General features: G+C 38.5%; 1 protein-coding gene across 5 annotated transcripts in view; it reads right to left on the reverse strand.

Moving 5' to 3' along the window:
• Positions 1-17048, reverse strand: part of Pka-R1 (protein kinase, cAMP-dependent, regulatory subunit type 1) — a 198699-nt gene that overhangs the window by 82563 nt on the left and 99088 nt on the right. Inside the window, exon 1 of one of the 5 annotated variants that reach the window (XM_083136634.1) lies at positions 8899-9067. The exons of the other annotated variants lie outside the window; for them this stretch is intronic. Coding sequence (XP_082992760.1) covers positions 8899-8913 — 15 coding nt within the window. The 5' untranslated portion in view covers positions 8914-9067. Of the gene's footprint in view, positions 1-8898; positions 9068-17048 lie in introns of those variants that run through there. 5 annotated transcript variants of the gene reach the window in all.

Genomic DNA, 17048 nt, shown 5'->3' on the forward strand with positions numbered 1-17048 from the left:
TTAGGCAAGAGTGAGTGTCGTGAAAGATTGCACCGTGCATTTGGGGATATTTGCCCTTCACAAGCCACCATCTATCGATGGTTTGCAGAATTTAAGAGGGAAAGGGACTCCCTTGAAGATGAAGGTTGTTCAGGGCGGCCTGCAACAGCCACAACAGATGAAAATATGGCGAAAGTTGAACAAATGTTGAGAGAAGATCAACGACGTACGTATGTACAGATTCAGACAAGCAGATTCAGCAGTTAGACAGATCCTGGATGACAAAATAACAGGTGACGAAAGCTGGATATAACAATATGATCCTGAAACGAAGCAGAAGTCATCAGTCGGGGTCTTCCCTAGGGAGGATCCTCCAACAAAAGTGAAGAGATCAAGAAGTGTTGGCAAAAAGATGATCTGTTCTTTTTTCTCTGCTAGTGGGCACATTGTGACAGTTCCACATGAAGAACAAGAAACAGTCACTGCCAGATGGTACACAACAAAATGTCTGCCGAAAGTGTACGATGCGTTGAAGAGGAACCATCCAAAGACAGGTCTGCGCGGAATCATGCTGCATCATGACAATGCCTCTGCTCACACCGCAAGGGAGACAACAGATTTTCTGAACGAGTCACGAGTTAAAACATTACATCATCCTCCTTACAGCCCAGACCTGGCCACATGTGATCTTTTTTTCTTTTTCCTAAAGTGAAAGAAAACATTCGTGGTCGTCGATTTGACTCACCTGAAGATGCGGTGGCTGCATATGAACAGTGTTTTTGTAGCATGCCGCATAACGCATGGCGTTCAGCATTCAAAAAGTGGTTTGAACGGATGACACGTTGTATAGTGTGTGGTATAGAGTGTGGTGGAGAGTACTTTGAGATGTAATGGAAAGTATATACAATTTTTTCATTTTAAGGCTTCCATTCTCAAAACTTTGAGAGTGACTCCTATATATATATATATATATATATTGGAATATTGGATAAACTCAAAAATTGCAGTAAAGGCGGTAAGAAAAAAAACGACCCATGTGGTGCAGTGATTAGCACAGCAAGCTACGACGCCAGGTGTCAAGGGTTCGAATCCCGGCCTGGGCATGGATGTTATTTATGGGTGTCCTCTCATCAATTTCATCGTATCATCACTCATCCTCATTGTTGTGATTAGCCAAACTGACAGAAAAGCGATGGACATAACCTAATTTAATCAAAGAAAACAGAAGTAGTAGCTCTCGACGTAATTTTAGCAGGGTTGCCAGATGCAAGTCATTTCAGGGATGCTCAGTGTTCGAAGCTATTGTACTTGGTCATGTGCTGCAAATCTAACATCGAAGCAGATTAGATTAGGGATTTTGTTTGAAGGGTGAGGATGAATATGTCCACAATCTTGAGCTCAATCAATTCCCAGAAAATGGGGAAAGAGAAAAATTTGGTGAAGCAGATGTGAAGAGTAATGGACTTGGAAGGAAAGTGGCAAGGACAGGAAAAGATTGGATTGATCTTGTCCAAGACACAGATGAACGGAAAGCTTCTGTTGCTGCGGCGAAAAAAACAAAAAAACAACAACCTTGAGATTAGGGAAAATGTTAACGTTTGTAGATGATGCTGAATTACTAAAGAAATTACAACTAATCAGGAATGAATCAATATGAATATGTTGCAAACATCAATGCGAAAAAGTAAACGTTTCTTGAACATGAATGGTTCGTCAACCATGCTAAAAAACCAGGCGAGAGCTTTTTTCTTGGGGGGGGGGGGTTACTTTGAAAAAAAAAAGTATTTAAACACGAACTTCACAAAATTAGGACATTTCAATTATACGTCTTTAAAGATAAAACAATAACGGATTGGTGGAATTTTGCACTGAAATTCAGGCTAATTAGATATGCACCAGTATATGTTTCACCCGTACGACTATATTCTTTAAAGAACAATAAGAAAGAGAGGTCTGGAATTTGGCAGAGGGAGAAGAAAACAGAATAATGCACAGCGCGCCACGGGTCTCGGGATCTAATCTCGGACTGGGAATAGGTGTGGCTTTGAGAATGTCCCTTCATCTATTTCATCCTTATTTTGACGATTAGTCAGTCAAAAGCGGCAAAGTAAAATAAACCAAATCAATTAGCAGAGCTTTTCTTACCCTCAATTTTAATTCCTTCAATACAGTAGCGGCGATTGGAAAGGGGAGGGGAGGGGAGGGGTGGCCTCTACTTTTTACCCCCCCACTATGGTCTTAATGCCAAGCCTTGTCTACCAAGATAAAGTAAATAGTCTTTACTCCCCCCCGTAAATATTGGCACCCAATCGGCGCTACTGATTCAATCAACCAACCAAGTATTAGGAAATAATTACCTACAACGTTAACTTCTGATAGCTCATTTGATTAATTTACGAATTCAAGTACTTAAGAGTAATATGTTCTCACACTTTTTTACTTGTTCTTTAAATATAGTAGTCCTTCGCTTATAAGAGATCTTTTGTTCATTAAAAATAAAAAAAAAAAAACAACAACTGTAAAGCCTCATTTATTGAACGGAATACAACCAAAAGAAGTCAAAGCAAGAGGAATTACACAACCTTATAACGAACTGGGAAATTAGGTTCTGCAAAAATGAACCCAAACATGCTTCACGCCCTACTTCCGCCATCGGAACGGTTTTGTATGTTTTTCTGCAGTTAACAAGTTCTTAGCCGTCTGATGGCTCTCGTATGACCTTAAAGCGTGACGGGGGCACGCACACACGATCCGCAGCCTGCATATTAAAAAGCCTGCGTAAGGACTGATACGTGCATGATGTGAATGAATTACCTTGACTTAATTGAATCTGCTTGGTTCCAGTTCGGCGCACTTGAGCTCGGGGATAGGACTGCATGGGTTATTGCGAAAGATGCTTTGGTGGTTTAAGATCACTGCTTTGCATATTCCAAACTTCCTAGTCAAGTTTTTAAAATTATTAAAAAAAAACCATACCATGTACAGTTACGGATACTTCTGGGTTCTAATAATCCCATTGACTTTCAATTGTATCATTACAACCAGAGGCGTCTCGTGACCACATGTGGTGCATGCTGCGCATGCGTCAATTGTGGGGAAAAGAACAGCTTGCTCTGCGACGACATTCATGAGCATTTCTACATTCTAATTTCTTCATATAGGAGAAGTATTTATTTTACACGAGAGCTCTGAACTAAGCTTATATTACATTTCTTGGATCAGAAGTGTCGCAAGCGTCAATTGTGGGAAAATAATTATTACTTTCTTTCACTTCAGATCCAAGAAATGTAATATAAGCTTAGTTGAGAGCTCTCGTGTAAAATAAATACTACTCCTATATGAAGAAATTAGAATGTAGAAATGCTCATGAATGTCGTCGCAGAGCAAGCTGTTTTTTTTCCCACAATTGCCGCATGAGTTCGCGAGACGCCTCTGATTACAATCCAGAAGTGTCCGTGACTGTACTCTCCAAATAGTGCAGATTAGACGAATTTAAAAATGGCGGACAAATGAAAGTTTTGGAAATAACAGCGCTAATTGCTACTAACACCAATAAGAACATGCTTTGTTGATCATTCTCAAGCACAAATTTAAGCTGTTTTTTTTCATGTTATCACATTATTTCCACATTATTCCAGCAACCAGTCTGGTCATACAGAGGATAATATTTCAGAGAAAGCAATAGTTGAATATGTGTGGGTGTATTGTATAATCGAAGATGGATGGAATGAATGAATTAGTTTATATTATGTAGACTTGCTTCTACTTTTGTCTAATCTTGACAAAGATAGATCGAGACGATAGACGTCATCATCAAATTGAGGATGGTTCCGGAATAGAAAATTATTTACTATGCGACTATCACATATGCTAATTGTGTGTCGGCCATCGCTGTACCCGTAACTTTCAAATACAGTTCTTTATATATATATATATATATATATATATATATATATATATATATATTAATAAATAAAGTTCAGTCATGGAAATCTGCATTACCTTTTCTTTTTTTTAATAATAATAACGAGTACAGCATATGTTTTTTAACTATTGCAAGCCGAATTTAAAACCTACAGCGATATGATAGTGTCGGCCATATATTAGAATGTAATGCGTATTACTTCCGGTAAAGCCTCCTTTAGGAAGGCCACTCCGGTGCAAGAATTAATAACTTTTATCCAATTTTGTATTAATTAATAAATTAAATGTTTTAAGGACACATTTCAAAATGTGCAACTTTATCTTGATTGGATTCATTGTTTTGTTAGCCCGTATTTAAAAGAAAAAAAATGGCTCCTGAGAAAAAGGGGTTGGCGACTGAATAGTTTTTTTTTCTACCCCATCCCACATCTATGCCGCCTTTCAGATATAATAACTTGGTGCTGGCTTTATTCTTGTTCGCATACATTGATAATGAAATCTGTCTTGTTAGTCTCATATGAATCAACGTGTATTATGAGCTGTACACGACCGACACGTTCACGATCAAAACAACACCGGAATTAACAGGCATGGGTCTAATTTTCACAAGTGTGGTTTTGTTTACAGTAACTTCGTTCTCGCAGTGGATGGAGTATAGACCTGTTGATCGCGAACAAGTCTCCCATCACCCGAGACACGGGAAGTATGAAGGAAAGGGTCCATCGACGGCAAATGCAAATGCGCCATACATTTTGCATGCGTGCTCACGCATTTCACACACGCAGAACGACATGCCGGGGATTCTTCTCGTGGGACAGGCGGCGCCTGTCATTGCGCGCGGAGGGTCGTCATTTTCCGGGAATCGCAAAACCGGTCACGTAACAAAGCAAATTGTAACGGAATTTTAAGCAGGACTAAATCAACGAGACTTTTCTTTTTTCCCATCGGTCGGGATTATTCGCAGTTACGTCACGTGGCTGAGACCGTGAAGTGGCGGGTTGTGTGATTGCCTGGTTGAGTCTGGACGATTCTCACAGACTCATTACTCCTGTAATTGCGGTTGTCCGACATTCGGCACGTAAAGGTGCCTTTTTAACTAAGGCCCGCTTCAGATGAAAAGCATTTCCTTTAACATTTACTCACCGGCAAGTTTAGAAGCATTTAGAAAACAAAAGCACGCCAATAGGATTGTAGCAGAATAAAGACTAGGAAATCGTGCAAAACGTTGCTTAATAAATACAAAACATTAGCCATCCCTTAACTGTATATATATGAAATGGCATTATATGCGAGAAAAGAATAATTATGCGACGAAGCTGAATACAACATACATATAACACCCGAAATAAACATCTTCTGAAGATATACTTCACCAGGCTAACATTAGTTCGAGAAGGACCCGAACAGATGCAATTAATACAACATTCAATAACCTACCCAATGATATAAAAGTACAAAATATGACAAGGTTCAAAAACAAATTGAAAAAAAAAAAACTATTATTAAATCAGGAATATTATAGCGTTAGTGAATACTTGTAAATTATATAAATTTTGTAATTATATTTTTTCTGTCTGAACTGTACTGAACCCTCAAAATACAATGCATGTGGTTTATATAGAGTAATAAAAAATATCAATCAATTTTTAAGGCTTTCGAAAATCTTATATCAATATCATTCTTTATAGTAGACAATACTTTACATACCTAGGAAAATATTTCAGATGGGTGGGGGTCCGAACCAAGTCTTGGAAATATACAAATGAGTAAATTAAAATCATCACTAAACTCAATTAATGAGATTAATTAAATATGTAAATTAATTAATGATGCATTGTTGTTATTGCGTGAATAGGTAAAAAGAACGGTATAAGAACAGATATATAACAGCATTATTCATTATCTAGCTTAGGTATAGTTAATATAGTAAAAACTATAAAAAAACTGCCCTGGCTAGGAAATTAATGTCAAATAGATAAATAATTGAATATTTACTGAATAACAAAAAAGGTTAGAGCTAGTAGATAAATAGGTAAAGTTCCTGATTAATATTTTATGCATATTACTATAATTAGCAGTGTGTATAAATATTCTTTGATACTGCCATTCACAACCGTATGATCCCAATATAATCCTTGCCTTCCAATAAGTTCGACGGAAATAAATAACATTCGATTGTACAACAAATACTGAAAAAGGACCCTATACCCCCCCCCAAATGTCATTATTTAAAGGGAAGCATATCATGTAACATTCCGGTTAGCATTACATAATATATACAGCACGAAAGGCATACAGAGTTGCGCGGTTTTCATATAACAACTATGGACGGACTCTCGCTTCCAATTCCTTTCATCTCTTCCTTCCTCTTTCTTCTTTGTTTCCAGTTCAGTCATATTTACCGAAGGGGGTTGTGGAACTTATTTCTACAGTGGAACCCCGATTTTACGTTCTCGGACTTCACATTTTCCGGCATTATACATTGCATATCCATGGTCCCAATACAGCAACACGTTAAAAAAATTCCTCGATTTTATATTTTCGCGCCTCATTTTCATTGTCTTCGTCTCCTGAATCATAGGTGTAACTTGGCGGTGGCAAGGGAGGGTAAACAGTTTTATTAAACTTTTCAAGTTAATAGTACTTTTGTTAAACTACTGGTACCTGAGGAGCCAAATAATTAAGAGTAATATTTGTAATTTCACAAATTAAGCTCAGAGTAACAGCTTATTACTAGGTCTCGGAAGTTGAGGAAAAATCCTTTTTCTTCCTAGTGTCCGAAGACGAGGCCCAACATAATATATGTTCATTTTGGGTCATTGTAGGCCAGAAAAAGGTGGGTTTTATTTGTCCTTTCTTGCCTTTTTCGGCGTTTTTTGGCTTATTGGTCCTTTTTTGGGTTTTTTTTTTTTGCAACTTCACCTTCTTTCGACTACGTTTTTACTACCCATTCTCAATTCGAATCATCATCAGTTCATCACGTCAAACATCCTTTCTGTAGTAAAGAAATAAAGAAAGAAAGAAATACATTTGAACCAACCCTAAAACGAGAGAACATTTTTGGACTGAAAGAAGATGCATTTCATTCATATAGTTTTTTCGCACTATGTGTTCCATACCACCAGAATTTTTTATTTTTTATTCATTAAATATGCAATTAAAACTGAAGTTATTAATTATTTTGGATCATATTTATACGTCCTTTTTTTGATATTTTTAGGTCTTTTTTTATGGCAATTTATAGGTCCTGAACTTCCGAGCCATAGTTATTACAGTGGAACCTCGATTTCTCTATTTGTTCCTCTATTCTGCCATATCTTCTTTTGTCTGTAGCTTTCCCATTCACATCTTGAGCGATTTGTTTGATATACTTCAAACTAGGTCTACCAATACGGTTTCTCCCTTCATCTTAATTTACTGTTTTCATTACACCATTACGGTCTCTGCCATCCTGCCTCATCGGACGTTCGATTTCTACAGCTTCTCTTGCTATGTCCACGTCTCCCACTATCAATTTGATCTTCACATTCTCATATAGCACCACATTTCGAAGGCATCCACTCCCTTTGCCTTCACAAACACTCCCAATAGTCCGACGGTAAAATTGTTACACTTTTCCACAAAAGGAAGAGGCTTAGTAGGATCGTTACACCATTTGAGCAAACTTCCGTCGAGGAGCCAATCGTTCTTAGCGTGCTGACGGACGCCATCTTGAAAAGAGTCCACCATATTGGAAATTCTTTGATTATACGCATATATCGGGAAGGGTGGTGTCTAACAACGTCCGGTTTACACAAATACCCAAATAGTCTAAACTTTCTCCCATAATAAATGAAGCTATCTTCTAAAGATAAAAAAATAGTTGTTTTGTAGAAGAATTCATTTAACATTTTATGAGAATAAATGCGAGTTGAAAGTGTTATTGATTCTCGAATAAAAATCAACAACAGTATTTTAAATATTGTAAGGTTGACGCAGTTGGTAGAAGACATTTGTTTAAATTTTAGACGAACTGAATCACATAAAATACTATTTTACTATGTCGACCAATACTAAACACAAATATTATATATATATGAATTTCGGGAACATTGTAGGCCACTAAATCATTCATAAATCCGCTTTCATCCTCTCGTCGTAATTAAAACAGAGAAAACAGGGAACAATACCTAAAATAAGCCAACTCAATCAATCAGGGAAGAATACTAACACTTTCTTGTGCTCAAAGGAACCTATGTGCCACGCAAAAACTGGGGCCATTATGAAATCCATACCTACGTCTGGCTTTGAACCCTAAACTTGGGTGGTGAAATAAAGTTTTATAGTTAAAAAAATTAGCAAACTACAGTTTTGTCCATTACTGCTGAACGGCACAGAAAATATGTTTGTTAATCGTTACATGCAAAATAACCGAGTAACAGTTTGTTATCCGAAAAAAAGAAATTACTTGTCGAGAAGTTCCTGAAGTTTGTTTTCAGTCCATTTTCGTGGTCTGACAACCCAATCGGGACTGGAACTACAGTTTAAGGTGGCATCCGAACCACTGTACAGGGTCAACGAAGTTAGTATAATAAGGCGTGTTTTAAACAGTGTATATTGATACACTTGTAGGTTGAATTGTACCTTCTGCAAATATGCTTTGCTGTATAAAGAAACAAACTGCCGGAGTACTAAGTGAGGTGAGTGTACTGTGTACTTCCACTGTGTTTGAGTTTTGTTTTTAAGTCCATTTTATGAACAGAAAGACTAATCGGGACTGGACCTACAGCTTAAAGTGGGATCCGAACCACTATGTGCCTCCACAGGTACCTCCACTGGATCGAACACGGGACCTCTTGATAACTGTTACTTATAACTTATAATGCATTGCTTTCAAATACTGATCTTTACATGTCGCACACATACCAGTAGTGGCTTCTTATTGGCACCAAAGACTACCGAATACTTCGAAATGACCTTCCTTTCACAACAAAACAAGACCCCAATTCACATTACCTCTCCTCCTGGCATTATGCAATTCCTGACGGGGGGGTCTAAGAGACCCCTTCCTCCACCTTGATCAGGCGAACAACCTAGCTCCACGCACTACACACATACGCACACTGCCACTCGCACACACTCGCGGTCCAACGGTAAACGACCACAAACTGACGCATTGAAACCTCAACTCGTGCGTCTGCCGCCAAGCCCTTAGTGGCCAGACGCGCTCGGTTTTCTTCGGGTATTTTCGGCAAGACTTGTTCCGCCTCCACAAGACCTCGGGAAAGGTGAATCGGTAACAAATGCTGAGGAGATAAAAAAGATTCACACCTAATAACGCATGCGTGAACAACGGTGTAGGTTTACACCCAATCTCACCATTCTCTTGCAAGTTACCATAGGCTATGAGTGTGCCGCGTGGAGGAGGGGGTTCAAATACTCAAAAACACGATGTATATAAAGGAGGGGGGAGAGTCTGGCCCCCTCGAAAAAATTAAGATTAAGTGAAGAAAAAACTTATGGGTATGCCGTTTGTTGCTATATAAAGCTAATTTCCGCGGGAAATTACGTAGAGCGGTTTGCATAAGTATTACCAAGTAATGAGAGCTTCAAGAACTGAAGCAAAACTCCAAAAACCTCTGCACACAAGTATACGCAAAAATCCATTCCTTAAAAACACGTAGAATTCAAGCAGGCACGTATCTAGAAATATATTTCGGAGGGGGTTCAAACCAAGTGTCTCAATAATAATAATAATAATAATAATAATAATAAATTAAAATAAGTTAAAATTACATAAAAAATATTAATTAAGTTAATTTATAAATATTGTATTTTTATTATTACACGAATACGAATACGTATAACCCACAGCGCGACAGCCCTTGAGAGCCTTGGCTTACCTACCGACTGCTGGTCTCCCTCCCACACTGTTCCTCCGTCATAGCGTGGATATCTTAGACCAGTATTGGGGTGACGGGTGGTCAGCCCAACATCCTGTATATATTATCCAGCGGGGTGTAAGGGGTACCTTCCACGTAGGTGCCCAAAAGTCAACCCCACTTCCACGTAGTACACCCTGGACTTCAGACTAACGAGGCTCTGGCGACTGGCACTATGGCCAGTATAATTTTGTGTGTGTTGTCCTGTTTTTGTCCTTGTGTGTGCTGAGTGCCCGTTTACAGCCTCAGCTTTTATCAGAAGTCAGAAGATTTTAATATTTTATATTTTATGATTTTTTTATGATTTTAGTTATGCAACGTTAGAGTTGTTCTGTGTAACGATAAGGGGCTGGACCCCGTATAATATGACGGGTGCAAAATAGCCTTAGTGCTGACGCACCCAAAATTTTAAATTCAAATCAAATATTATCCAGCTTGCGTGTACTTAAGATCGCCACAATTTGAATAAATACAAGGAAACTAATGTCTAATAGATAATGAATTGAATATTTATCAAAATATAAAAAAAATGTTACATCCAGTTGACGAAAAGTAAAGTTCCTGATTAATATTTTTTACATATTATCATTAGTAGTAGTTTGCATAAATCTTCATTTGTACTGTCCTTCAAAGCAGTATGATCCAAATATAATAATAATAATAAATATAATATCCCTTGCCTTCTGAATTCATAGGAAATAAATAACCATCGATTATAGTACAATTGAGTATAGTTATGCTGCAAAGTACATTTTCATTATTTTATTTTGGTATTTGATAAATCTATCGGGGGGGGGGGAGTCCGGACCCCCCCAAATACGTCCTTGAATTCAAGGGAAAAATTAATGAAAATTAGTCGTGGACAATTTGCCGAGCAATACTTGTGCATCACACTGTACATGAAGATAAGAATTCGATTGGAGTAAATGTTATGTTCATATTTTAAATATTCGAACTGTATATCCAAGAACGGCTCTCGCCTTTTGGCGGCGATGGAACTATACACTGACCACGCGGCACCAAATGAAAAAGTATTGAAGATGTTATGTTTGTTGACGTGTTCCATACATAAGGTAAAGGCGCCCATGTCCGTGTGCACACATCCCATGAAGGCATATAGAGTGGTGTAAAGGTATAGAGCTCCACAGTTGGAGGATCATCCTGGCTGAGAGTCCAGGCACCAGAGCCTCGTTAGTCTGCTAAATGCAGTCGAGGGTGCAGGCCCGTAGCCAGAATTTTATTTCGGAAGGGGGGGCTTACCCCTTATCAGCAGCCACCATTTAAAGACTAAAAAGTTGGGAGGGTAGAAGTCCTGACGATAAATTTCTCAATGTTTTACAACTTATTATACAATATGTTTAATCCTGCTAAGGACGTATAATTAATCACCACTATACACTATTTAAAGTACAGGATATTTCAATAAATTTGATATCTTTTCGTAATCTAATAACGTTACCAATTCTCGTGTAAATGATCTGAAAATTTAACAGTATGTGTAGAAACACCACAAAAGTCAATGTGTAATGTGGTATGTTTTTTTCTCTTTAGAGGTATAGACATGCAATTCACTGGAAAAGAAAATGCCTTTTTTTATGTTAGAGTATGCAAGAATACGGTCCAACAAGACTGTAGAGCGTGCATTTGCGAGGGAATTTGTCAAAAAATGCACCAACTGCAATGCAGATGTGGACATCGCACAAAAAGTTCAAAGAGGATGACTGCCCGTGCAGGGCAAAAAAATCTGGACGTCCACCAGTATCGACGAGATAGTCGAGCGGGTTCGAGACACATTTGTGGGAAGCCCCCGGAAGTTCATAAGAAGAGGAAGTCAGGAAAATCAGATTTCTCTGACGACAGTGTGGCGTGTCGTAAGGAAACGCTTGCGAATGTCAATCGTCCAGGCCTTAAAGACAGATGACAAGCTAGTGCGCAAGCAATTCTATGTTGTTCATCAGACCTGACGCCTTGTGTTTTTCCCTCTGGTGCTATGTGAAGAGCCTATGCCCCCGCCCCCCTCTTCTTTCAAGCCCAGAGGAACTCCAAAAGAGAATCACCGCCGCACTGGAGACTGTTATGGCCGGTCCACACGCTACATGTGCCGTGTCACAGGCGTTATATTGAACACTTGTAAACAAACATTTGTGACATCCACTTCCACATACGTTTGAACTTCGTATTCAAATTTTTATGCATCAATCTTATTGAGTTGAGGATTACACCTACGCAGTTTCCTTTACCTTCATTATCTACTGAGATATTTGCATCTGTAATGATATTTTTTTAAAAACACACTGTACATATTTGTAGGATTTTGGCCCTCCCCCTGGCTAAGTGCCTCCCAGGATGTGCTACTTGGAACCACAGATAAGGGTATACCTTTATCTGTGGTGGAAGTAGTTTGATATTTGGGTGTCCCGTACACCCTGGAAAGATTCTGGAAGCAGACGATACAGAAAGTGAGATGTTAGAGACAACACAAATCCCATTCTTTTGGAAAGTTTTAACAAACCAAGGCATGTTCCCAATATGCGGGAACGATTCAGTCGGAGGATGACATCAAAGTTTCACCCAGGGAAGGTTTCTAGTATTCATGCACGTGGCAGTCCCTGTATGGCTAAGCATGACTAGAGGACTGCTAATGCAACTTTAACGTAGCAGCTACGAGCAAAAACGTTGAGTTATGATTACGGCACCAGATGTGGAAGAGTGAGAAGATCAATGGCCTCTCCTTTATTCTCCGATGATCTGCAGAAAACCTTCAAAAATAATTTGTTTGAGGTTTGTTTACTGTTGATATCCAGTTACTTCGATTTTGTTTTATTATTTTAATTTGTGAATGAGTTGTATGCTTTAATTTTTCTTGAGTAAATAAATATTTGCGTACCTTAATTTCATTGCACTCATTTACACCATAAGAAATAGAAATACTGAGCTGAACCAATTGCATGGACGTCCAGAAAAGGGGACACGCCCTATTGGATAATGAAGGTTCACCTAAAAAGTATATTTTTCACACATAATTTCACTTCAGTTACAATAATTTATGTTAATTATTCGTTGAAGGAACGTGATAATTTCAGACTGAAATAATGTTTTTTGAGGGAATATATGGGAAAATATGCCTCCTTTGCCCCCCTGGAAAAAAATACCTTGCTTGCCCCTGCGTGAAAAAAAAACCTGCGGACGTCCATAATTGTATGTACTCTATTATTCACACAATTAGGGGTTTACCTAGAAATTTCCATCTGGAGGGTGTAAGGTAAGTTAGTATTTAAGAGTAAATTTAGAGCCAATTTAGGGGCCGGGGGTAAATCACAGTACACAATACAACTTTAAATTAAAAATATATAAGATAAAGGTAATTAGTTTAGCTTTGTGTTCGAAACTCATTCTGTGTAAATGATTGTGTACCTAAATTATTACAACCATTTACACAATACGAATTACAAATACAAAGCTTTGTGTCTTGTTTCTTATTGTATCACTCATGCAATTAACATTAAAAATTAAAAGCAAAACAAACCGACGCTAATGGTTTGCTTTGTACCTCAATCTTTATTCATTAATTATGTATGTCTTTTAAATCAATACTGCATGTATCCTTGTTGTTACCACAACTAAAATTATACACCTCTCAAAACCCTCCTGTGATTTTTTTGGATACGCCACTAGTGTAACATAACGTTTCTTTTCACAGATTTCACAATAACTGCGATATCTGCCAATTAACATACTATCAAACAGTTGTTGGCCATCAGCAGTGAAAGCGAACGTTTCTTCCTACTAGTAATTGACAAGAAGACCGCTTCCTTTTCATTGTATGTGGTCATGCAGGGCTGGTTATTCAGTCATGCAGAACATGACCTTTGCTGCAGGATATTTCAGAACTTCAGACCTCGAATTCTTCGAAGGACTTGAAAGTGTCTTGCTAAACTATTTGTCTCAAGCAACTATGTAGACCTATTAGTAGGGAGCGGAAGTTGATGAAATGTCATCTTTTTTCTGACATCTCGGAAACGATGCCCATTAGAAACACACAAAATTACACTTCGTCCAGAACCCAAAAAAGGTAATTTTAAAGTGCATTTTTTTAATATTGTTTTTGCCAATTTTCAGGTTTTAGGCCATTTTCTCCGATTTTCGGCATTTTTCGCAATATTCGGTGTATTGTTTCGTCATATTTTGTCACTTCTTTCATTTTGGAATATTCTTGATTCAGTGTTTTTCATTAAATTGTTTTAAAATTATTCGATTGTTTCTATTGGAAATCCTCGTTGCATATTAATTGAACGTGCATGTGGTATCATTTCGTGCTTTTTTTTAAAGCAAGATTGCATTTTGTTTAATTTCCTTTTCATTTAAATTTTTAACCTGAAACTCACAAATTTAATGGTCATTTTTTACGTCATTTTTCCCATTTTTTTAGGACATTCTATAGGTCATATACCTATATTTTTTAGGTCATCAACTTCCGCTCCCTACCTATTAGTTATTTTATTAGGGATGGAATGAGAGAGTTGACAAAATTTCGACCTGCTAGTGTTGCCAACTAAGATGATATGCTCCGAAAATAGCACTTTTTCATTCAACCCATATAATCGCCAGCACCAAACCCACCAAATGCTACACTTGACTCTATTGGTCGCAAATGACGGAGTAACATGTCTTCAGTCGTTATACGTTTAATTATAACCTCCTGGGATTCTTGCGTGGTCTGACATTATGATGGGCTCTCGTGCACACCAGCTACATTACCGGGATGAGATTATCCAGCAATATGTTCGTGTATTCAAGGGTGCAATGCGACTTGCTTTCCTGTTTATGGAAGATAAATCAAGGACCCATAGAGTACCTGGAATCAGAGGATATCCGGGCACATTGTTTGGCCAGCGAGTTCCCCCGATATGAACCCAATAGAACATGCGTGGGGCATGCTCAGGCAACTCATTGCAGGATGGAACCCCCCTTCAGAGCTGCGTACAGCATTGTTGCAGGAGTGGGACGTTATTTCTCAGGAACAGCTCAATAGTCTTTGCCTGCTTTAGACGAAAGCATTTTCCTTAGCATTTGTGCCATTACCAAAATGCTACAGTGTTATGGCATTTCAGATGCCATGGCATATTTCATGGCATTTCTCAAGGATAGGCTCGGTCCGTATCATTTTTCGTAGCGTAACCAATCAGAAGCGACCTCTAGGTCACGAGCGCAGTTGTAATGGCGCCCGCGTGAGATGTAAACAACGTATCACTTCACATTTTTAAAACACGATAATTATTCAACCGAGAGGAATTACGCTTCGTATTAAATAGTTTTAGGTAGAGAAGAATGGCGCTGATAAAATACACACTTTACAACGTTTACTGTACACGTATGGAAGAATATTTTAGTTTTTTCAATTGTAAACACCGTGAACTTGCCATATATGGTGTAACTCGATGTGTCTATCGTGCTGTATGTGTCACACAATGTAATCTCAACTGCTAACCGAAAATGATTGATTGATTGATTTGGTGTTTTAAGTCCACTTTATGCACAGTAAGGCTAATTGGGACTGGACCTACAGTTTAAAGTGGAATCCGAACCACTATGTGCCTCCACCGGGTATCGAACCCGGGACCCCTTGATTACAAGGCGACGACGCTACCACTGCGCCATCGGAGAGGCCCTGCTAACCGAAATGTTCCATGAAATGCTTCCGTGTAAAGTACTACCTGCTATAAGATTTTTGGAAGCATTTACATAGCATTTATGCTAGCATAAATGTTAAAGGAAATGCTTTCGGCTAAAGCCGGCTTTAATCGCAGTATGCCACATCGTTGTATGGCATACATTGCTGTTAGTGTGAAGAAGTACCGATCACCGTGTGGCTCTATTTCCTTTTATCCATTCTTACATTTTTTCCCCCACGATTGTTGATTTCTTGTGCTTTTTTTTATTGTTTTCAGTTGTATCTCACATATGTACATCAAATTGGTCCACGTTAGGTCTGATGTGTCATGATCATTAATTTATGAACATGTGTGTACATAGCTATATGATGGCGGGTGTACTTTGCTCGCCGCCATATTTAGTTGACACAGATTGCATTTTTAGAAAACCTTTTGCATGCTAATCCGGATGATCCAAAGTAACTCTTCACTAATTCAAGCATTATTTCTTGCAAACTAAAATCCCAAACTCAAATCTTCAGGGGCGTTATTAAAAGAAAAATCCGACATTAATTTTAAACGAACGAATGATTTATTTATTTATTTATATTACTTCGCGTATCTGCCACTTCTAGCTAATTTGGAAGATGAGGAGAAATGATGACAAGATAAAATACATGAAGGGACATTCACAAACACATGTGGATAGCACGCAAAACAAGACACACAAAGGATTACGTTGGGTATGGTCGTCAGTGGAGAGCTGTCAGCTGTGGATAATTTCCCCAAGATTCACGAGATTTCAGACTCGGCAACATTGGGAGAAGTGTTCTTAGTCCCCAAATGTTGTTAGAGTTCAATTACTTTCGGAACATCTCCAGCAGACTGAGCGAGTCTGTCTAGCGAGCCTAGTGGGTGTGCAGAGCTTGAGCAAGGGGCTTAGCGATAGGTTCTGGGTTGAAATGACGTCAGCGGCTCGCTTGGTTGATTGGCTGCTTCGACAGTTGTGACTCGTTCCGAAGTTTCAAATGCATAACAACCAAAGATGTTGCGGAAATAATCTTCCTCTACCGAGTACAGAGATCGGAAAAAAAAAAAAAAAGGTTCAGTGATTCCCGATTTTCGGGATCCTCAAAAATATGGAAACTTCCAATGGTCGTGCTTAATTAGTGTGTCGGAAAATTTCTCGGAAGTTTTCATTCCAAATGCTAAATTTCAGGAAGAAATATTACGTACAATCTGAAATTTTCAAGTTGTCTGCAAACATCATCCCTTCCGTAAGTTGGGATGAAAAAAAAATACCCATCCGGGAAAAAAAATCCGTAATTTGGTTTCCCGGAAAAAAAAAGTCCCAAATTTAAACGGCATATTTTTAAAGCGGAACACAATTCTCCTCATTACTTGGGAATATCTAGAAACGGCATTTTTGAGTCATTTTCTATGTCGGATCCCAACCACTAAAATTAAGTTTAACATTTCTTGCGCTGATCACATCACCCCCACTCACGACCGGATCAAGAAAGTGTGGGGCGTTACCCCCACACCCCCTATACGCCTTCACGGCGTGGTGCTA

The sequence above is a fragment of the Lepisma saccharinum genome, chromosome 15 (assembly GCF_977018435.1).
Source record: "Lepisma saccharinum chromosome 15, izLepSacc3.1, whole genome shotgun sequence".
Taxonomy (NCBI): Eukaryota; Metazoa; Arthropoda; class Insecta; order Zygentoma; family Lepismatidae; genus Lepisma; species Lepisma saccharinum.